The sequence below is a fragment of the Helicoverpa zea genome, chromosome 27 (genome assembly GCF_022581195.2).
Source record: "Helicoverpa zea isolate HzStark_Cry1AcR chromosome 27, ilHelZeax1.1, whole genome shotgun sequence".
In the NCBI taxonomy this organism is placed as follows: Eukaryota; Metazoa; Arthropoda; class Insecta; order Lepidoptera; family Noctuidae; genus Helicoverpa; species Helicoverpa zea.
Window position 1 is genome coordinate 3,738,288 of NC_061478.1, and position 23,278 is coordinate 3,761,565.

At 36.7% G+C, this 23,278-nt stretch overlaps 2 protein-coding genes across 4 annotated transcripts; one reads left to right on the forward strand and one right to left on the reverse strand.

Annotated features, from left to right (window-relative positions):
• Nucleotides 1-47: 47 nt before the first annotated feature.
• Nucleotides 48-11,143, reverse strand: LOC124643313 (U-scoloptoxin(01)-Cw1a-like). 2 transcript variants are annotated; one of them, XR_006985909.1, is made up of 4 exons: nucleotides 11,011-11,143; nucleotides 1,538-1,701; nucleotides 429-509; nucleotides 48-160 (listed from the first exon to the last, which is right to left on the reverse strand). XR_006985909.1 is itself a non-coding variant. In XM_047182245.1 (4 exons), exons 1-4 carry the CDS (start codon nucleotides 2,788-2,790, stop codon nucleotides 107-109), a joined length of 330 nt encoding a protein of 109 aa, XP_047038201.1. In that variant the 5' UTR covers nucleotides 2,791-2,991; the 3' UTR covers nucleotides 48-106. The 2 variants fall into 2 exon arrangements, 1 of the variants encoding a protein (XP_047038201.1); XM_047182245.1 differs by lacking the exon at nucleotides 11,011-11,143 and adding an exon at nucleotides 2,760-2,991.
• On the forward strand, nucleotides 9,056-17,342 carry LOC124643311 (spliceosome-associated protein CWC27 homolog). Of its 2 annotated transcripts, XM_047182243.1 has the most exons (10): nucleotides 9,057-9,249; nucleotides 9,675-9,783; nucleotides 10,352-10,452; nucleotides 11,046-11,196; nucleotides 11,678-11,867; nucleotides 12,784-12,914; nucleotides 13,335-13,608; nucleotides 14,063-14,278; nucleotides 16,509-16,640; nucleotides 17,164-17,342. In XM_047182243.1, exons 1-10 carry the CDS (start codon nucleotides 9,208-9,210, stop codon nucleotides 17,312-17,314), a joined length of 1,497 nt encoding a protein of 498 aa, XP_047038199.1. In that variant the 5' UTR covers nucleotides 9,057-9,207; the 3' UTR covers nucleotides 17,315-17,342. The 2 variants fall into 2 exon arrangements, with proteins under 2 accessions (XP_047038198.1, XP_047038199.1); XM_047182242.1 differs by lacking the exons at nucleotides 16,509-16,640; nucleotides 17,164-17,342 and adding an exon at nucleotides 14,647-15,988 and having other exon boundaries at nucleotides 9,056-9,249.
• Nucleotides 17,343-23,278: the final 5,936 nt, after the last annotated feature.

Sequence of the window (23,278 nt, forward strand, 5' to 3'; positions counted from 1 at the left end):
TATTACAAATAATACTTTTATTTTTTTTAGGAATTAAAACAACAATGTTACAGCTATAATAAATAATTTATATTTTTAATTTTATTTACATTTAAAACTAAATTATTTACAAATCTTCGTAAGGAGATCCGCACCGCACGTTGTAGAAATGATCACATACCTGAAAACAATCGGAATTTATAAAATGACACTTTCATTTCGTAGTCAAGAAAATAAGGTAAGTTGGATTAGCTCAAAATAAACTTTTTATGTGAGCATTTGATATCAACGTGTCGATCTTAACTTGGCCACATGTTTAATCGTAAATGAAAGTGAAATTATTCAAAGAAATAAATAAATCATCCATGAGTAGCCATTGTCATGGCGTCTTACAAAAATTGCCGTAGGCTTCGGCAAATTACCATTCAGGTTATAGTAGAGGTACTTACTTGAAACTGTTCGTTGAACAGCGTACCATTAGCGCACAGGTCTGTGCTCACTAGATGTTGGCGCCAACAGAAGTGATACGCCTGAAACAAAAAATAAATCAGTATCATACTAAGGATTATGATTCTCTGAGGGGGAGGAATGTATGATAGGTATACGCACGAGTCCAAAAGTCTTAAAATGCACCACAGTTTAGAGCCCCTTGCTGGTTGTCAATGATCAACTTCGATTTTCATTTTAGTTATTGGTAACGAATGTTTGGTGCAGTTGGTACTGATTGACAACAACTATCACTTGCATGAAAAACCAGGAGCCCGATTCTCCTAATTTTACTTAATCGTATGTCGATTCACATTCGACTGCGATCCAATCCCGACTCGATTACGATTGAAGCGTATGTGGCATTCCGCTATTTTTTCTTTGAAATAAACGTTTTTATCCTTTTCTGTCATTCAATAATGAATCATTTTGTCTGCCAATGATTTACGATTGCAATATGATTGTAGAGCAAACTACCGTATAGACCAAAATCACCAAAATAGCAGACCAATCGCACACCAATCAAATGTCAATCGAATACGATTGGTCTTTTATTAGTAGCAGAATGCCCGATATGGTTAAAGCTGCTATTGCGATTCGATTTCTATTCGATTTTGACATTATTAACTTAGGAGAATCGGGCCCCAGTTGGGGTTTCCAGGCAATACAAACCAGCTTGCTATTTACAAAACAAGTACAACCAGTAGAAAGATTTGTATCTATCATAAATAGATAACCATCATTATGATAATATTAAGTTGCAATTAAAACAAATAGCATTTCAATAAACCTGTTAGGTTGCTACTTTAAAGACGTCAAACTTTTAACACCTTTTTTTCATCATCTGCCCAGACTTTTTCCAACTATCCTATACATAGGGTCGTTCTCCCACTGTGAGTGCAGCGTGAGGGAGTATCAGACTCTTACTGACTTAAACCCACCATGTTCCTTCTGGAGCCCGCAGTGTACCAGGACCGCGGTAACTCGCGCGAATAATCCCACAGCTCCGGCAGGTTTTGACCCTGGTCTACTGGGGTTTGCTGAATCTCCTTGAGGAGAAACACTATATTACCTGACAGCCGGCCTGGACATCAGCATAGTACCCTCTCGGGCGACCCTCGCAAGTGAAGGTGGTGCGAGGAGCTGTGACTAGCACGGGGTGAAGTGGGGGGTTGTGAGGTAAGTGCAGCACGTGGTAGTAGTCATGTGGTTGCTGGCTGAATACTGCTGCTAATCCTGGAGAAGAAAGTAGAGTTTCAAATAACCTACCAAAGGGCTGTTTTATACATCGGCAAAAGAATTTGCATTGCCATCCTGAGTGGTGATGCAGCCAACCTTTTGGGCACGATTCCCGCTCACCGTGCTTGCTGCAGATGAATGTTTTGATGCATAATTTTAATTTCAGTTTTTTTTTGTTTTAATAGGGTAAGTTTGCATATATTATGTTTATGTTAATAGAAGTGCTAAATTAAATTAAAAAGTGTAACATTATCATCAGCCATTTTACTGTCCCACTGCAAGGCTGTGGCCATTTCGCATACAAAGAACTAATGAGTGCACTTAAAAGATCACGTTTTAAGTTGTAGGTACTTTATCCAGGTGCTCTAAGGAGTATTATCTAAGATCTTTTTTTTTTAACGACGTCAAAATCATCAAATGACCCCTCCCGCTGTGGGTTAGCAGCGGAGAGGGAGTGTCAGACTCTTACTGACTAAAAACCGTCGTGTTCCGTCATAGGCCTTTTGTGTACCAGGGCCGCGGTATCTCTTTCGAACAACCCGCAGCCCCGGCAGGCCTTGGCCCTGCTGGGTCCCGCTGGGGATTATCTAAGATCTTCGGTTGAACTTGAGGAGGGCTAATTTAAATTGCCAATATCAATGTATTCGAACCGGATAAAAACATTGCACAATCTACTAAATATTTAGGTATTTGTAACTAAAAATTCAATGTTATACGCAGTTAAATTTATTATTCATTTTACATTGAAAATATCAAGGAATTTGTTAATTATTATTTAAATAACGACAGATTTTAACCGACTTCCTTGAAAATAAATATTTTACAAAACTAGTGCCTAGGTAAATTCAATACCATTTTAGTGCAGTTTCAAAAAATATATCACTCGCTATCATCGCTTAGCCTACACCCAAAAACATTTATTTATTTATTTTTAGCCCATAATGTCCCACTGCTGGGCAAAGGCCTCCCCCATCTTGCTTCCACAATTCTCGATCTTTCAACCGAGCCCCCGATGAGTTACCCCCAAAAACATAATTAAAAAAAAAAACACATACCAAAAACAACCACAGCGAAGACCTTCAACATGGCGAACAAGTAATAAATAATAAATAAATAGCCACAAAATAATAAATATACAACGTTCGCCAGTTCGATGGCCACGCGCGGATCACTTCACTAAATCGATCGGACTAATGCCAATTGAAATAACGTATAACTACTTATTGAACTTTGGATGACGTTATGTGGTATGAAGCATAAAGAAAAAATTACCTATCTTAATTACCCAACAGTCTAACCAAGGGGTATCGGGTTGCCCGGGTAACTGGGTTGAGGAGGTCAGATAGGCAGTCGCTTCTTGTACAGCACTGGTACTCAGCTGAATTCGGTTAGACTGGAAGCCGACCCCAACATGATTGGGAAAAAGGCTCGGAGGATGAATTACCCACCAATCTATGTTGATAGTTTCGTAATAATGGTGTTTAACTTTGTAAATAAAACCGTATCAATGTACCTAATGGATTGTTGTGTATAACATAATAACATTTAAATTAATTTATTTAATTGAGATAGACAGCTGTGCTATAGTTACCCCAATAATATAACATACAGATAAAATTATCTGGGCTACTTTTTATTCAAGAACGAGAAGGAGTTCCTTCGGGACGCTGGTGTCACCACGGGGAAAAACTAGTAAGCGTACCTATATTTGTACATTTGTGACAATAACGAAGTTTCGGGGACCATTCTAGAGGGTTTTAAAGTTTTTATATTCCTAAACTTGATGTTGAGAGCTTGTTGTTGGGTCGTACAAATCGGGTATAGATTCACTCCTTTCGATATATTCGCTTTATAAAGACACACTGCATAAGAAAGAAATATAGCCTTAAAAGCTTGCTTTCTGTCATTTTTATCATTTTCTCTATTTAAATAATTGATACTTATCAGCATACCACTTAACATCATCCCACGAGTGTACATTTCGCGCTCGCGCAGAAGGTCGCCCGCGCAGACGCACTGACCATAATGTGCAGTCGACCTGTTACATATTAGTTTAACTTGACTTGAGATGTTTCTGTCACTTAGTTAAGTAGAATTAAGTTAAGTATAAGAAAATCTCTAACAGTATATAGGTAGGTAGTTATAACTTGTGTGTCTGAGGGATTGTTCGCGCAAGTTACCGCGGCCCTGGTACATAAAGGGCTAGTTAGTAAGAGTCTGATTATGGGGCATATCTGATTACGCCCAAATGACGTAAAGTCACAATTGTGAGGGGTAATCTATGGAGCGGACATTTGTTGGGGAGTTTGTTGCGCAAGTTCTTATTTTCAACAAAAATCTATTCTACATATAATAAAATATCCATTTCATGGAAACTTGCAATTGAAAATTCTTTTTAGACTTGCGTATCCAAAGGGTAAAGAGGGACTCTATTATTAAGACTTCTATCTCCGTCTGTTATAGTTAATGGTACGGAACTCATTTTGCGCCAGTCTGTCTCCCACTTTTCTGGCTTTCTGGTTTGCTTTCTCCCGGATCTCAAAAAGGCTCCATGTTATAAACAGTCAAAGAATCGTGCTCCATTTATATTAAAAGCCATAACCTGTCAAGGTTCTAGGAAGTGATACAAGTATGTAATGTCAAGGAATTTGTAACGGATATAGCGAACGATCTTAGAACATAATGTACATAAAAATATAGAGTACTTAGTTTGTAGGTACCGACAACGAAGGTATTTTTGAAATTTGAAAATCGATTTGAAAAATCTTCCAGAAAGAATGAAACATTTTTTTTGTGTTGATCTCACCCATTATTAGCCCATTTATCGGCGTAATTAGGACACAGGCTACTTATTAGTAAGAGAAGCAGTTTCCATGGTTTGTGGCCGAAACTGCTTGCAGAAGCGAGCTTAGTTACAATATGTAGTGGTCACGGTGTGGCGCTGTTTTCCAGGGCTGTCTTAAAAAAGTTACTACGCTCTTGAAGCGCTCCAAAAGGATTAGGTAATTTTCAACCTGAAAATAGTCTCAATGTGCCGCCATAGACTTTGTCGAGAAGGAACTACACCTGTATTTTTTGCTGACTGTACTTACAAAGTAATAATGACTATAAAAATATTTAAGCCATGATGATAGCATTGAAATCGGTAAGCAATTTAATGTACAGTCGTGTACAGACGTAACAAGCAAGGATACTAGCCAATGAATAATGTTATGATAAAAAACGTGTGAAAAATTGCACACTATCTTTCTTATCTTAGCACGAATTTTCTCACACACTTTCTTGAAGAAACAAAAAGAATAACTGAAAATTTCGCAAAGTGATCTTGCAATACCAGAGATTTGTTCCTTCATACAAACCCCCTAACTATTTAACTGACTTCAAGAAGGTGGGTACTGTTTTCACCCAAGCGCAAATGATTTATTTATTTATTTATTTATTTATTTATTTATTTATTTATTTATTTGTATAGAATGTAGGTACAACAATAATGGTCTTAGCTTAAAAAATATAGTTCCAGTACATTCTGCCTGTTGGCATACAAATTTTCTTACAATTATAGAATAGAGAAATCTTAAAATTCTAAAGTAGATACTTACAATTAAAAATAAGATCATGAAAACTAAATTATAATAACTGAGAAGAACAATAGGTTACAAGTCATCATTTAAAAAATCTGTAACGGAATAATAACATTTCTTAGTTAGCAGCGCAGACAGGAGGTTTTTAAATTTTCTCAGGGGCTGATCTTTTATGGAATTCGGTAACTTGTTAAATATAGTAGGTGCCATACCAATAATGTTTTTCTTAGCCAATGTAGTGTTATACTGGCCTTTGTTCAATAGATTCCTATATTTTGATCGCATGACTGTAGTTCGTGTTCTCGTGTTAGTTAATGTAGGAAACAAATCGGTGTTAGTTTTAACGAAAATAGCTACTTCTAAAATGTAAAGGCAAGGAAAAGTTAAGATATTGTGTGTCTTGAAGATAGGGATGCAGCTGTCTGTTACCTTAAGATTAAAAATAGCCCTTATGCATCGTTTTTGACATTTAAATATAGCCTCTCTTTCAGAGCAATTGCCCCAAAATGATGCTGGTTACATTAAAAACATCCTATCTACCTCTATTTAAAATATCCTTCTCCGAGTTTCAACATTTTAGTGACCAAAACGTTATTTAAATCGAATGCACCAATCTACCAGGGTGCACCCACCCATCCATTTATAGACCGCAACACGAACAACTTAACCTCGCTTTAAAACAAGCCTTCTAATTAAAATCTATCTTAAATTCAATGAACTTCAGTTCATGGTGAACTTATAAAAAAAAACTTATTTTTTTTAAATCGAAATAATAAAAATGGACGCCAAAGAATTTGGCCTCGGTTTTAGCGTCGGCGGTCAATGTTTTAGTTAGGCGCCGCCACTCACTCTTTTAAAATAAATGTAAACTAGCTATTTCACCCGGTTTTACTCGCAAACAAGACAACGTCATCGAGATAAGAACCTTGAAGAATTCTATGACCCTTGTAAGGTCGAAATCTCCAATATGGATTTTTATTGAAATTAGTTCCTTCACCATTTAATAGTCATGGTGAAATAAACATACAGACACGGAGGCAATATTTATTAGGTATATTAAATACATTTATGTAAAGGTAAATAAAAAATATAAATATGCAATGTTAATTGTATTTTTTATTAGAAAGATGAAGCAATAGGTACTCTAGCGATAGGTGCTCTATCTTAGTACCTAACAGTCATTTGAGTGCCACGATTAGTCCTTGGGACTCTTTCATTGGAATCTCATTAAACAGTAGTTCCCGGATGAGATTTCAAGGATCCGGAAATCTGACTACCAGTTTTACCATAGATAAAGTAGCCTGGGGCCCGATTCTCCTAAGTTAATATTGTCAAAATCGAATAGAAATCGAATCGCAATATGATCGCAATAGCAGTTTTAACCATATCGGGCATTCTGCTACTAATATAAGACCAATCGTATTCCAACGACATTCGATTGGTTTGCGATTGGTCTGCTATTTTGGTGATTTTGGTCTATACGGTAGTTTGCTCTACAATCATATTGCAATAGTTAATCATTTGCAGACTAAATGATTCATTATTGAATGACAGAAAAGGATAAAAACGTTTATTTCAAAGAAAAAATAGCGGAATACCACATACGTTTCAATCGTAATCGAGTCGGGATTAGATCGCAGTCGAACGTGAATCGTAAGTACCTTAAGTAAAATTAGGAGAATCGGGCCCCTGTACTTAAGTTGAAAGCATGTTGAAAGTCAGATATCCACCTTCAGCAATGTACCGTTTTTTTTTAAGGAGTATCCGAGTTATCCTTTAAATACTGAAAGATATTTTTTAACCGGACCAGTAAATTATTAGCACGTTCAAACATACAAACTCTTCAGCTTTACAACACTAAGCTGGTAAGTAAAGATTGTGAAAAAAGTCGCAACCCACACCCACTGAAACCTCTAAAAAGCACTAATTAAATTACTTCCACATTATTAATAATGTCTCAATCGCAATTATTCATAATGTCTCAATTACTTAGTTAATCAAATAAAATAAGCAATAAACGCGCGAAATAATTCGTTGTTTGTCTATGACGTGACATTGAGGTGTCGCGCGGAGGTCGGTCACTGATCGATTAGCCGTTTTAGTTATGTTTAGCGGGTTAGGGCTCCGTGAGATAAGATAAAGATATATAAAAAAATATTATTAAATACGTTAGGGTTGGCTTCTAGTCTAGTCGGGTGCAGCTGAGTATCATTGTTTTACTTCTCGATCTGACTTACTCAACCCAGTCACCCAGGCAGCGGGATACCCCTTGGTAAGCCTGGGTCTTCCTAGCTTTTGAGTATCCCTAACGACTGCTGGACAGTCCAGATACCTACCTAAAAATATAGTTTTCAACAATCTTTATTAGTCTGTCTGTCCGCTCAAACATCTACCTACCTTTGAAGATCTAGAAACGATACTTAGGACTGAGATCATTTCAAATAAAATAATTGTTGAAGCCATGCCATTCCTTATTAATTGTTGCGAAAGTAATAACAGATTGAAATAGTATTATTAGATACACAAATATTTCTATTATAATAACCTACACAGGGTATAGGATAGGCTGGTAGGTAATTATCCGATTGCAGGAAGTAGTTCCCTCTGGACTAGCTATACAGGCAATATTAACTTCAAAGGTATAATTTTAATATGTACGGACCCACAACAAAAAACATTAACATGACAGGTTTTTAAGAGCGAGATAAGCCAATAATTGATTAACGCAATAGTTTGGCGATCTACAATCTATTTGTTGGACAATCACTAGGTCAGCGGGTGTCAATAGGTCAGAATTTTCCATACAATGGTATGTTGTTTGGGCTTTAAATAGTTCCTTCGAGTTAAGTTTTGATAATAAAGGTGCCATGTTTTATCTCCTTATACTTAATACCTAGGTACTGATTTTAGCAGCAAGGTGTCATTCGAGTCCCGTGGGAACAACTTCGCAATTCAAGATAAACTGTCGCTTTACGTTTCTTTTTCGAATCGGTCTAGTGGTTCCTGAGATTAGCGCGTTCAAACCAACTCTTAAGCATTAAGTACCTACACTACCTACATGGGTATAATACAAATAGGTACCTATAGATGTGGAACTGATGATTTGCGAAGCAGGAAAGTAAATAAGTTTCCTCATAGTTTCGTTTTCTATTTGTGTGTTTTTAGGTGGCGAAGTTTGGAATAATGTAACGAGTTGCATTCTTCATTTATTTTCCTAAATTCCGCAGTAATGATTCCGTTGGTACAAAAAGTGACATGCCGTGAGACAAGCCTATATTACCATGTTATTACCACATAAGACATACAACCTCTATTTAGGGTCACAATAGCATTATATGGGCGATACGGATTAATAAATTGGATAAGTAAGGTCTGTTTGATTGGCTGCGGGTTGTTCGAAAGAGATACCGCGGTCCTGGTACATAAAAGGCCTATGTCGGAACACGACGGTTTTTAGTCAGTAAGAGTCTGACACTCCCTCTCCGCTGCTAAGCCACAGCGGAAGGGGTCATTTGATGATTTTGGACGTCGTTAAAAAAAAAAAAAGGTCTGTTTGATTACATTTGCATACATTAATATTAGCGCTTCTAAGCAGCTGAGTAAGATTTATCAGATTTTTGCAATGGTTAATGTATTTATTAAAACTTATGTACTTAGTATAATTTTCCCATCGGTTTATCTGCTTAGAACACTTCTGAAATCTTAAAAACCTAGGTTTCATTCTGAAAAAAACGTGCATCGATATGAAACGTCAGCAATGGAATTGTCAATGTCAATCGATTGTGACGTTTCTGGGCAAAAATTGTTTTGTTTTGGGAAGCGACTTGTTAAACTGTTATTATTTCGCAAATATAATGCTTTAATGTGTGTTTTATAAATACTTGATTATAGTTCATAAGACAGCGCGCGTGTAAGATACAAAATGAGTAACATTTATATACAAGAACCGCCGGCATTAGGCAAGGTAATTATGCATTCTAACTTTCACGGATATTATTCGTTTCACATCAATTTTATACAGTTTTCAAGTTTTATATAATATGTTAATATCCTTTTATCCCTTTGCAATGTATCTGTTCAATTATTTCTACAAAAATCAACGTATTTAAAGTCATAATCACGAAATGGAGTATCTAACCTTTCAAAGGTGTCAACGGTATATTTTATCAGTTTAAATATCTCTATTCTATCCTATATTATATTCTATCAGTACACTGTTGTAAAAAAGTAACTTAATCTACATACATTATCAAAGTTGACTGAAAAAACAATCCGCACAAAGCTAGACTTTAGAAAACAGTAGGTATAATATTTACCTAAAATTGCATGCAGGCATTTTATTTTGTGGGTTTATTGATGATCATTATTGAATAAATGTGTTGATTCCAGGTACTTCTAAAAACCACAGCAGGAGAGATAGATATAGAATTATGGACAAAAGAGGCTCCAAAGGCTTGTCGCAACTTTATTCAACTATGTATGGAAGGGTATTATAATGGTAAGACTTATTGTCATCTTGGGATTTCTATAGGCATTGAAAATTAAGGCAGAACTGTGTGTTAAAAGTGTTTGTATGTACATTATCTGCCCAACTCGGTGCAGCTGAGTGCTAGTATTGTATTTCAAGTTACTGCATGTGGTGTCCGACATTCTGGCTTTTGACTACCCATAACAACTGTGAAAGATGTTGAAATAGCAGCCAATCAGGTTCTACAGTCTAGTTGTGCCTTCTGGAACACGGCAGAACTTTAAATGACATATGATATTTGTTATGACAAGATGGTCACCCGTGCCAATCGCAACAAGCATTGCTTAACAGATCTATCAGTCAGGGAGCGGTCAAACATTCAAGCGGTCAGTTTTGCATTCTTTGTGTCATAATTATTATGTTACACCGATATACTCACACAGCAGGCTGTCTGACTGTATCGGTCAAGTACAAATAGTAGAGATCAATAACATTCATGATTGATGGATCCATGCAGCCTTGACTTGGCCACAATCTGTTCTTATTAAATCTTTTCAATATGATTAAATAGTATAATAACACACATTATAATTTGCAGGTACAATATTCCACCGAGTAGTTCCTGGCTTTATCGTTCAGGGAGGTGATCCTAACGGAGATGGCACTGGCGGAGAGTCTATCTATGGAGCTCCTTTTAAGGTATGCCACAAAAATGAAAGGGAGTGGAATATATTGCTAGCATATTTTTTCTATATCTATTTTATAATTTATTACATGAAAAAGCCTACACATATGACGTATGTCTATCAGTTGACAGTTCAGGTGCAAAAGAAGTTAAGCAATTTTGAGTATTACTTAGGCTGCTAAGTAATACTATATACATACTACATATATACATGCTGCATTCCATGATCAAATGAAAATGAGTTTGATGTTAACTGGTATGTGGCAGACAAACAATTGTTTCTCTATTGATTGATTTTGATTGTGCCTTGTATTGATAGTAGTTAAGTTCACCAAAGCTAAAGAGAACATAGAAGATTTTAATCAATTAATAGAAATTCCCCGGTCAGGTGTACTAGTGAGTGAGTGGAATAGAAATGTTTGAATAACTAAATTCTATTGTTTGTTTAAAAGCTGTGATGCTTTGCTTTGGACGAATACGGGCCTTTAAGCCTCTTTTGAACTCCATAAGCTCTCTATTTATTGTAATATACTAGATCAACTGTGCTATACAGATATGTGCCATTTTTGTACCTTCAAAATGCTCTCAAACATGTTTTACCCAACAGGATGAGTTTCACTCTCGTCTCCGCTTCAACCGGCGCGGTCTGGTCGGCAGCGCCAACGCTGGCAAAGACGACAACGGCTCCCAGTTCTTCTTCACCCTCGCTGCCACTCCTGAGCTGCAGAACAAACATACTATATTTGGGAAGGTTACAGGTTTGTACAGATACTTATATATATTTTTACAAAGTAGCTCGGGATGTTATGTTTTTTTTAAATAAGTAATTCTGGGTCTTATGTTACTGAACCGGCGAGAAAGTGAGAGGTTGACAATTTCATTCATCAATTAATTTCTTCCTGTGGTTTCGACCGTATATCATGGGAACGACTTCGCACACTCTGATAAAATGTAGACTATAGCGGCTATAGTAAATAATGAATACATAAAGCAAATAAATAAGTAAATAATGGGCCACTCACTAATAAAGTATATAAATGGACAATCTAACACTGAGAGAAATCTAGGTCCAGTAATTCCTAAGATTAGCATGTTCAAATAAACAATCTCTGCTCTCAGATGCAGATTGTCTCAAGTGCATCTCCATATTTCTAGGCGTTTTATCCAAGTTTGTGGCACAGTTTCTACGAGACCCTAATAAACCGGCAAAAACTAGTCCAAAATAACACTTTTTTACAGGTGAAACAATATACAACGTTCTAAAGCTATCAGAAGGTCTGATAGGTCCCGATGACAGACCCGACCACCCTCACAAGATCACCAGCACCACGGTGCTCATCAACCCTTTCACTGACATCGTACCCCGGGTGCAGGAGACCCGGGAAGAAGAGAGGCCTAAGAAAAAGAAGAAAGAGCGGCAGGGGGTTAAGTGAGTGAATGAGTTTTAACTGTCTTCAATAAAAGGAGGTTTTCAGTTTGTTTGTTTGTATGTATGTTTGTGCGCGATTATCCCGCGTTGGGCTGAACCGATTTTGATGCGGTTTTTAGCATAGTGTTTGTCAGGTAGGTAGGTAAATTACTAAAGGTGAATACTGGTTTGAAATATATATGAAGGTATTGATTTGATCTGAATGTTTGGGAACTGGTACAACTTACAGATTTCTTCTGCATTACGTTAACAATGACAATGAGTACATAGGGTTAATATATAAAGGAGTGCATAATGGAGAACATACTGCAGTACATAGACGTAGTACATAATGAAAAACATATGGGAGTACATAGGGCAAGTACATAGGAGAGTACATAGGGGTAGTACATAAGGGCGTATATAGGAGTAGTACATAACGGAGTACTACCGATCTGATATTGAATATATAAAAGACAAGGATGTTTATGTGAAATGATAACACCTGGCCCGTTAAACCTACATGTATCCGCACTTCATAAACAATGCTATGGCTAGAAACAAGGCGATTTATATAATGACCGCATCTGCAACATGCTAAATTGTACAATCACAACAATTTTCCTAACATACATTCTTAACCGACTACAAACAACAGACGCTCTGCGTTCGTCTTGTATTATGTATGTATTTGTGCGCGATTATCTCAGGTTCGGCGGAACTAATTTTGATGCGTTTTTCAGCATTGTATTTGTCACACTTAGGAGAAGATTTTAGGTATTATTCATCTCTCATCATCTCCCGAGCCTTTTCCCAACTATGTCGGAGTCGGCTTCCAGTCTAACCGGATTCAGCTGAGTAGCAGTGTTTTACAAGGAGCGACTGCCTTTCATTTTAGGTAGTATTGAAGTACATATATTTTTTGTTATTGTTCTAGAAACTTCGGGCTCCTCTCATTCGGGGAGGAAGCTGAGGAGGACGAAGGCGAGGCTCAGGAGTATCGCGGCAAGCCTAAGTCTACTCACGACTTGTTGGAAGATCCCAAGCTCAGCAGCAAGACCGCTGCAGGTAGAATACATCATCTCATCATCCTCCGAGCCTTTTCCCAACTATGTTGGGGTCGGCTTTCAGTCTAACCGGATGCAGCTGAGTACCAGTGTTTTACAATGAGCGACTGCCCTATCTGACCTTCTTAACTCAGTTACCTGGACAACCTGATACGTCTTCGTTAGATTGGTTGTCAGACCTTCTGGCTTCTGACTACCCGTAACGACTGCCAAAGGTGTTCAATGACATCCGAAACCTACAGTTTAACGTGCCCTTCGAAAGACAGTTATTGGTGTCCAAGATATACTTTATAAAGTACTAACAAAATTAGTGTAGTTACATTGACTCACCTGGAATCGAACACACTCATATTTGAGAGGTTGGTTCTTTACCCACTATTTCACCACGACTCTTTACACACTAACAAATCTTTAATTTCAGAATTAGAACTAGAAGAAGAACAAAAAAGTGAGAAACCAGAATTAACTCAAGAAGAGAATGAAGAAAAAATCAAAGAGACAGCAGTAGCCGTCTCCAATATAAGAGATAAACTTAGTTCTAAGAAACGCGGCAAGAGTCCAGAGGGAGATAGTAAGAGACAGAGAACTGAGAAGAAAGTAGTTGAAGAGAAGAAAGAATTGGTAGAAGATAGTGATAGTTCTGTAGAAGAATATTATATTGGGAAGGAGAAAGAAGATGCGAGGCAGAAGGAGAAGTGAGTATTATATGTGCTTTTATTACAAAAGGAAAAATCAGATGTGTATTCAAAATAGTTGGCGTCAACTTGATATTTTTGAGATTTCTGGTAGGCTTCTAGTCTCATCGGATACCTACATTTGACTACCATGGCGACTGCTTATCTGACCTCCTCAACCCAGTGAACTGGCTAACCCGACACCTTGGTAAGACTGTCATCTGAATTTCTGGCTTCTGACGACTTAACGACTACCAAAGTTACTACGTACTCTTTTATCGCATCTCTCTATTGCTCTAAGGTTTGCTGTTAGAGAACCCAACTCTGGGTTAAGCTCTCTGTACATGACTTCTCTGTATTGTGTGTAAAATATGTTTTGTGTACAATAAAGAATAATAATAGTTAACGTACTCTCCGAAATACGGATTACCTCCTTACATAAAAAAATGTTCTTAACACACCTTTGATATTTCAGAGAAAGAATCCAAAAAGAAATAAAGGAGCTTCGAAAGGAAATGAAGAATTCTAAAGATGAAAAGATTAAAGAGCAGAATGCAAAGCAACAGAGTGCCAAAGATGATGCAAAAGATAAAAAGATTGAAGAGGACAATGAAATGTACAAGAAATATGTTGAGGAACAAGAGAAATATAGGAAAATGAAGGAGAAGTTACCTAAGAAGGGGGCGGCCAGGTAAATATATATTTTTATGTAAATAAATATATTTAAACTAGGCTGAAAATCAGCTCTTTTTAACCGACTTCTGAAAAAGTAGGATATTTTTGCTCCATTTTTATTTTTATACTCGAAAACTTTATTTTGCGAATATTTATTATGCCGTCGTCCAAATTGAAAATTATATTCGGACATATTTTGTTCCTAGATATGTTAATAACGCGAGTTCAAACTGTACTCGACCATACGATATTTGGTACATATATATTTTTTTGACAAAAATAAATTAGTTTTAAAAGTGAATAGTGTTGCCAACCAAAATAATTGCAAAGTGATTTCACACCCAAAATTCAAGAAGCGACTCCTAACTCAAGATCGCCTTTCAGAAACGGACGCCAAAGGTCATCCCGTAAGATAATCAGAAGAAAGCCCTGGGTGAAAAACTTGTATGAAAACCGTGAATATCCCGACAACCATACTGATGGAAAATTCTTACAAGAACTTAGAAAAAATCTTAACGTTCAAAAAGTGACTTTACCTGAAGCGATTCAAGGTTCATTTCGCGTTGTACTAAGATTATGCATATGTGTGCTATACGCAATAATTTTTGTATACATGTACAATGATTGGGTGCATACATACACAATAATATATACTTCAATTATCATCAGTTTATTTAGTTATTTTCTTTATATATATTTCGCTGGGACTGATGTTTTGAGGCATTTAAAAACTGTGCTAGCCTATGTTACATTAGGGTATTTACTTTCGCCAATATTACATACTTTAACAGACACAGTAAGCACAGATACTATATACGCTTGGGCGGTCTTAATGATGATAATACATATGATATTTTTTGACTATAACGTACCTGCAGCTTTAGTATCAAATTCTCTATCTATTAACGCAGCAATATTTTCCTCTGTATGTCTCGTTTCAAGATTATCGACGCCTTTCAACGCGTTTGTATTACTAACTATATCTGTTATTCTATTTGTGTTAAGTCCACAGCTGTTCAAAACTATATTGCACACGAAATTGTTTAATATAATTTATTTTATAACTTTAATATTAACGATTATTTGTTTATATTCGGTTTCAACAACTTTGTTGTGTTATTTTGTTTTAATAGTTTTTGTTCTAAGTGGGTATTGTCCGTTCTTTTTTGTTTATTGGCAGAAATATAAAGATAATAAGTATGGGCCGTGGGATGAGGCGGTAATTAATGATTCTGATGATTTAGAAGAGTGTTTATTTGTTAAGTAAATAAACGTATATGAGAGGTATATTTCAGTTTTACTTGTGGCATACCATACAGTTTTTTTTACAGACTAGAACAAAAATAATACCATTATATTATTATTCAGTGCTTCCCTAAATGTGAGTACATTCCTATATTAAATTTTTCGTCAATATTGGTTTTAGCATTAGCAAAAGACTTACTAATACAGGTTGAGACAGACTAGTTATTTTAATAAAATAATTGCCAATTTTTATTCAATACTTTTAAAAATAGGTAGGTTGTAGAATATCGAATTATTTTTTTTTTGGATTTTGAAGTATGCGTTTTTAGCACGAGTATGCAGGGTCGAAGTCTTGTGTATAATTATAATAATTTAGTCAATTTTATCTAGCCAATATATTGTGTATAAAGTAATTTTATTCCATAATGTAAATATTGTATGAATTTATTTAATGAAAATAAATATGTGATATAATGGAAAATTCAGTGGTTTTACTTATACTGAACATAAGCTTCTGGATATACCAAATTAAGAGTCAGGTAATAAAAATGCATTTTATGAAGCTGTTCCCCACACCCCAAGGGAACTTCTATCCGCATCTGGATAAAACGTAGCCTATGTCCGTTCTCAGGCTCTCTAGACTATCTGAGTAGGCACCAATTTTCATTTAAATCAAAGGCAGCATTCTGAATGTATTATAATAGCTTTCACCAGCGGTTTCACTCGCTTCCTGAAGAAATTACTTCCTGCAACATGGTGAAAAGTATTCAAAAAGTCCATTCTACGATGTTAGATAGACAGAACAGAATTACTTTTAGCATTTAGGTACAATATTAGTCTTGATTTGCCAGGGTCGGCTTCCAGTCTCACCGGATGTAGCTGAGTACATAACAGTGCTTTGCAAGGAGCGACTGCCCTATCTGGCCTACTCAACCCAGTTACCCGGGCAACCAGTTGCCATTTAAAGTATTTTCATTATATTATGTATGATATTTTTGCAGAGAAGACTTCACATTACAACTGCTGGCTAAGTTCAAGAACAAGCTGCATGCTATTAAGGAAAAGGCGGAGAGCACAGCAGCCACCTCCGAGACGAAAGACGACAATGATGATGATCTTAATACTGATGATTGGTAAGATACTAACAGTGTTATTACAAATACATATAAGTAAAAAGCAGCAAAAAATAAGTCAAGTAGGTACTTACTTAAGAGTTAAGAACTCCTTAGATATTTTCTAAAAAAAAAAAAACCAGGATTTATCTAAGTTTTGAACAAAAATCTACTGGCATTTGTGTCGATAATAACTTGCTGACGGAACTTCTTCCCCCACTATTGCCTATTCTAATATTCTGATGTCAATGTTATGTAATTGGCAAGTTTCATCAAAATCCGTTTAGTCATTTACACGTGAAGAAGTCAGAAACACACTCACCCACACACATTTCTCTTTAAATAAAATAAAATAAATAAATAAAAATAAAAATAACTTTATTGATACATAAAATTACAATATTAGTGTTTAGTGTAATAAAAAGCAGATTGAATGGATTTTCTAAAGCCTCCAAAATTCTCTAAAAAGAAATTTTATTTATCTATTGCAACTGAATTATAAAGATACCAATTTCTCTGCTAATAAAACTATTGCTTCTCCCAGGTTGGGTCACACACTACGCTTCGAAGAAAAGGGCGCAGTTTTAGCGAAGGACGCGTCTACTAAGGGAGACGACTGGTTCGATATATACGATCCTCGAAACCCCATCAACAAGAGGAAACGAGAGAAATCTGATAAGAAACAGAAGAAGTGAATGAAATAAATGTTAGTTTTTGAATTAATGTTATTTTTTATTACTTTAAAACAAAATACTGCGAGTGAGCCAAAAGGCTTTGGGTTTTTTTAACGACGTCAAAAATCATCAAATAACCTCTCCCGCTGTGGCTTCCGTCGTGTTCCGTCGTAGGCCTTTTATGTGCCAGGGCCGCGGTATATCTTCCCGCAGCCCCGGCAGGCCTTAGCCCTACTAGGTCCCACTGGGGTAGGCTTTGGGGTCACTCGCAGTAAGTCAGAAATGGGACGTTGTATCATAGGTTTTTTTTCTGATACCTCATGTCATGTCATGAAACTAACGGATAAATTATGTAAGATGAAATTGGATATGGAAACAGCTGGAATCCTGTTTCACCGGGATGTGGGTTAAACCGATATTGCCCTAGAAAAAGGATCGGTATTAGTGTTTATTTACCGTTTATCGGTAAATTACTGGGCAAATCCTAAAGCGAAATATAATTAGTAGGTATTTTACCTGAAGTTATCTTCCACTGTAATTATCTATTCTAATAAAATGTCCTATTTGAGTTTAACAAGGAGTTGTAATACGCCAATGTATCTATTAGAATAGAACCACTAATTGTTCCATATTTCTCCTCTACAAAGAACGGTAACCTATCTTAAAAAGTGAATGACTTACAATATCCGCCTACATCGAGTCAATATACCTATTCGGTTAACTGAAAAAATGCTACAGTTACCTAAATTATACGGATCGTTAAGTTTTATCACCTTGTTACCGACATAGGTTATATCGTTTGTTACGTTATCTGTGGTAATATCTGGTAATGAACAGTTTGGCTGTACGAAGATTTGTCTTTGCCACCGCGAGTTTTGTTTAGAAAATGTTGATGTGATTAGGAACCTCATATTTTGGACTTTTTTATTTACCAATTGAGTTGAATACTTTGTTGCCAGTTAGAGATCTCTCTGTGGTCCTTGCATGGGGTCTTGTGTTGATTCCTGGGTCGGGCCTAAATGGTTTTATAAACTTTTATAAATACCGGAGTCTGGAAGTTGTCGGCGTTACACCCCCGTGCCTGGGAGGGCACGTGGCGCCGGCGTCCCCCTACTCAGTAGCAGTCGTTGTTACAATTCCACGTCAGAGGCTCAGGTGGAGTTGAGAAAACTCTGACACTAGGACTTGTGATTAAACCTGCAACTCACTCGATAAGAAGAAGACTTGTTATTCCACAATTTTTGGCTAAAGGCTGAGCGGATATATTCAGTCAGTACATACTTTTTACTACTTCCAAAAGTAATTACAAACCACTAAAGATTGAAGCAAAAGCTGCGTATAATATATTCAGCAAACAACCAATTTCCTGATCTGCAGACCAGATAAAAGTTCGTTACAACGTGCATTCATAAAGATATACAATTACAAAAGTTATAAGTCAACGACCCGCCGGCTTTTATTACCATTTGTACTTCACACCTTTGTTTCAAAATGGAATAAGCAGTGTTATCTGATTGTGGTGTTCAGGCGAAAATACCCGGATTTGAGACAGCCGTACTGAAGAGGTAACTGCCTCGTTGGTCTAGCTGTCGCAATTGCGGCTGCTGAGCACGAGGTCTCGGGTTCGATTCCCGAGTCGGGCCGAAACCGCTTTGTGGGTTTTAGAAGACTTTCACAAAGCAGCCCGGAGCCTGGAAGTTGGTGATTGATTCACCCGTGCATCAGGGAGCACGTAAATGTCGGTCTGCGCCTGATCTCTCTCCGGTCGTGTCGGATTGCCGTCCCATAGGGTTATGAGAGTGTAGGAATAGTGAGTGCATTTGTACTATAATATGTCCTGCGCAGATGGCTGATCTCCTTATATGAGAACAGCCGCCGTGGCCGAAATCGGCCGTTTACGCCATTATTATTAGAAGAGGTGAGGCTAAGAAATAGCCGCACGGGGCGATCATAAGGCTAAGCAATGCTTGTCGTGGTCTGTTTGTGGATGTATGACATGATGAGTTCGTCTGTGTTTCGGATTTGGAAACCTAGGTACCGGTGTTAAAATGTGGGTCCCGGCTGTAATTTGATCATCTTTGGCAGTCATCAAGGGTAAATCCGAAACCAGAAGATTTGACATTCAGTCTTACCAGGGGGTATTGGTTTGCCCGGGAAACTGGGTTGAGGTGAGATAAGCAGTCGTTTTATTTCAAACACTGCTACTCAGATGCATGTGGTAAGACTGGAAATAGACCCTAACGTGGTTGAGAAAATCAGGCAGATCTTCTTAAATAAGTTAAGCGCGTGTTTTTGAATGAATTATATATTTATTTGAAAGAATATTCCTGCATAGCATAGCTTACATAAGTTTTTAATATCTTCGTTATGCCTTTTCCCTATTCCTTAAGAGGACAAAACAAAACTAAAGAATTGCTTTTACATATATTAGTACTCAATTTAACTACGTGTATAATAGAATGATTCTATGGTTATTTGACCAGGCATATTATTAAATTATAAATAATAATAAATTGCCGGTGTTCGTCTGCAGATCAGCCGATAAGGACACCACTAATTATCTCATTCATTGTGTGTGTTAAATAAGAAAGATTATTATGGATTAACATGAGTCATAACATAAGATGTTTGAATATTTAGTTCGTGTCAGGTTTTAGGCAAATCGTAGAAGGAGAGAGAGGTTTCAAAATTCGATATAAGCAGGTAAGAGACTGGACAAATCGCTGTGAATAGCAATTTCAACAAAATCACGCCTATCAACCTTCTCGGGAATTCTTGGTAATGCAAGCTTATAACCCCTTGCAAGCACGAGTGTCGTGCACGGGGTCCCTGATTCAAATGGCCTGAGCCGAAATCGCATTGTTTGGTTTCAGAATCTTTTACAAAGCAGCCCAGAACTTAGATAAGGGAATACCTACATAATAAATATAAGCTACTTTACAAGGGGAGTACGTAAGGGAGTTTAAAAGGAGAGTAGGTACTTCAGACAGTAGGGGAAGTACATAAAAGCAGTATTGTGACATTATAACTGAGGTTTTGGGCATGCTTATAGTGCCCACTACTGTAGATCCACCACTAAAACTCTGCCACTACTTACTGCTTAATTTTAGGGCTCGATAAATGAATAAACCTTCAACTGTTTAAATAAGAAGTAGAAGACATATCCATACATTTCTTATGCTATGTAACATCTGAAAATCGTACATTAACCCGCTAAGTTTCAAATGAAACAGTTTTACAATTTCTGGCTTTTTACCAATTCTGTGGGATAGTTCTTGCTAGATCGGTCGTTTAGATCTGTCTTACGAAAACTTCTGTGTATGTAAGCAGTTACTACTTGATAGAAAGGAAAAAAACTGTTACTTTTAACACGATTTTATGACCTGAATGTAATTATGTAATGGTAACTATCTAATGGACGCACTCAGAGTCATTTAATGGTTACCTACTTAAGCCATTCCTTAGTAAAGGATTTCTTTAACAATCCGTCACTAAGGAGTGACTAAGTAATCATTAAATGTCTCTGAGTGTGGGGGTAATGTAAATAACTAATTTATACATCTTCTAACAATCGTAGCGTCATGAAAATTGGTGGTACGTAGGTATGTACATATGTAGTTCTGATGGCAATACAATAATATGGTACTGTCGAACTGATCTGATGATGGAGCTGGATATATGAACTGGGACATCGTATCATACCTAGCTGTGTTTGGACTTGATATGATTTTTACTTGTGTTCAGAAAAGCGTGATTTTGTAGTGTTTTTCAAACTATTCATGCGTTGCTCAGATTCAATTGTAAGAAAGAAGGCGTGTACAAAGTTCAGGATAAAATTTTCAGGTTGGGTAAAAATTGGTTCAGTTATTTGACTGTCAGATAAGGATCAAAAGAGATTATATTCGCCGAACATGATGTTTTTGATATTTTCGGTTATTCTTTGTTAAACAAATTCTCGGAAACCACTGAACCGATTTCAATGAAACATTTTTTGTGTGTATGATTCAGTATCAAAGTTTGATGAGCAAAAACATGTTGCCAGTAATTAAAAAAACAAAAACCGTTCGAATAATTTAGTTTTGAAGATTCAAGTAAGAACAGTTATTTTTCACATAACTTTTTAATGCGAAACAAAGGAGTCTTAATTCGAGAATTCTCACAGAAATACGTGAAATCGTTCTGTGTAATCATTTGATATGAATCCTAGATAAAAATAAAAAAGATGGGCTAGGTTGCGATTTTGGGTTCTCTATGTACTTATATGATTTGAACTATCATAGATAAGCTGCCTTCCCGTGGTTTCACTAGCGTTGGAACAACAGCCCCTCCCTGGAAAAATATGTCCTATGTTACTCGTGGATAATGGAGCTTCCCATTAGTGAAAGAATTTATCTAATTGGTTCAGTCGTTTCGGAGCCTTCAGGGTTATAAGGGTTATTTCCTATTTCTTCTATTAGTACAGATAGACCTACCTTCCTCAAGGATAGTCAGCAAACACCACTGCGGCCCACCAGGACCAAAGCCTGGGGGTCAGTGGATATGTTCGTGCGAGTTACCGCGGCCCGGGTACATAAAGGGCTCCAGAAGGAACATGGTGGTTTGTAGTCAGTAAGAGTCTGACACTCCCTCACGCTGCACCCATAGCGGGAGGGGTCTTTTATTAAAAAATAAACACAGACTTTTCCAAAACTATAATTCTGCCATGCATATTCTACGTGAAAGTTCAAAGACAATGCACTTTTAGAAATCATTTCAATTTAATGCAAAGATCTAAATTTCTGCAAACAAAAGTGAATAAACACAAAGGATTCTTAACAAATATGAGAAAATTCATTAAATTCATACCGTTTGTTGCTTATTAAGTAAGTATAAAAAACTTACACAAAGAAAACGGTAATAATTACCCATCATGAGTGACGTCATTGGCTGCACAATGATCTTTAAATATCTTGCAACAAGTTTGTTCAAATATTTACTTATTCCGAAGTTATTCATATTTTTAATCGACTCCCCCAAAAAAGGGGAGGTTCTCAATCCGTCGGTATCATTTGTTTTTTCACCGAAACCTTTTGCAGTCGCTATGGGTCAGAAGCCAGTTAGTCTGACGACCAGTCTTACCAAGGGGTATTGGGTTGACTTGGTAACTGGGTTGAAGAGGTCAGATAGGCAGTCGCTTTTTGATAAACACTGCTACTCAGCTGCATCTGGTTAGACTGGAAGCCGACCTGAACATTATTGGGAAAAGGCTTGGAAGATGATGATGTACTCGGGAAAAGAGTAGCTTTCCAACAGTGAAAAAAAGTTACGAATCAATTCAGTAGTTACAGAGTCTGGGGGACAAACACACAAAAAATTGTTTATTAGTTTGGATTAGTAGGTTTGTAGAATCACACAATAAATATTAAACAAACGGAAACATTAGTCACATTAGTTAATGGTTCATATTTATTTATGTTAATTGCCATTAAGTCGTAAGTTGTAAAATAAATAAACTATAGAAGATACGGACGTCCTGTGTACACATAACATAAAAAAAAATATATCCATCCATATCCAATAGTGTGATGATATTGATAACATACATTTTATTTAAAAAGTATTTTTTAAATACTGTAGTTAGTTTTTTTCCCCACTTTATTAGTATAAAGCTGTATGTACAATGTACGTACCTATCAGAATAGTTTTAGATGGGTGTAGTAAAGAACTGTAGATTTCATTCATATCATCATCATCCTCCTGCCCTTATCCCAATTTTATTTGGGGTCGGCGCAGCATGTTTTTTCCTTCCATACTTTCCTATCTGCCGTCATCTCACAAGTAACATTCTTTCTTACCATATCTACTTTCACATAATCCATCCATCGTTTCTTTGGTCTTCCTCTTCCACTATATCCGTCCACATTCATACTCATCATCTTCCTCACAACATGACTCTCATTCCTCCGCATCACATGCCCATACCATGACAGCCGGTTTCCACGCAGT

Excerpts from the sequence above, each read along its gene's own strand:
- LOC124643313 (XM_047182245.1), bottom strand. The coding sequence starts at position 2,790 with ATGTTGAAGGTCTTCGCTGTGGTTGTTTTTG. Across the intron at positions 510-1,537 it reads ATGTCCAGGCCGGCTGTCAG|GCGTATCACTTCTGTTGGCG; the intron begins GTAATATAGTGT and ends TTTTTGTTTCAG. Across the intron at positions 161-428 it reads TGTTCAACGAACAGTTTCAA|GTATGTGATCATTTCTACAA; the intron begins GTAAGTACCTCT and ends GATTGTTTTCAG.
- LOC124643311 (XM_047182242.1), top strand. The coding sequence starts at position 9,208 with ATGAGTAACATTTATATACAAGAACCGCCGGCATTAGGCAAG. Across the intron at positions 11,868-12,783 it reads AAAGAGCGGCAGGGGGTTAA|AAACTTCGGGCTCCTCTCAT; the intron begins GTGAGTGAATGA and ends TTATTGTTCTAG. Across the intron at positions 14,279-14,646 it reads CCTAAGAAGGGGGCGGCCAG|AAACGGACGCCAAAGGTCAT; the intron begins GTAAATATATAT and ends ATCGCCTTTCAG.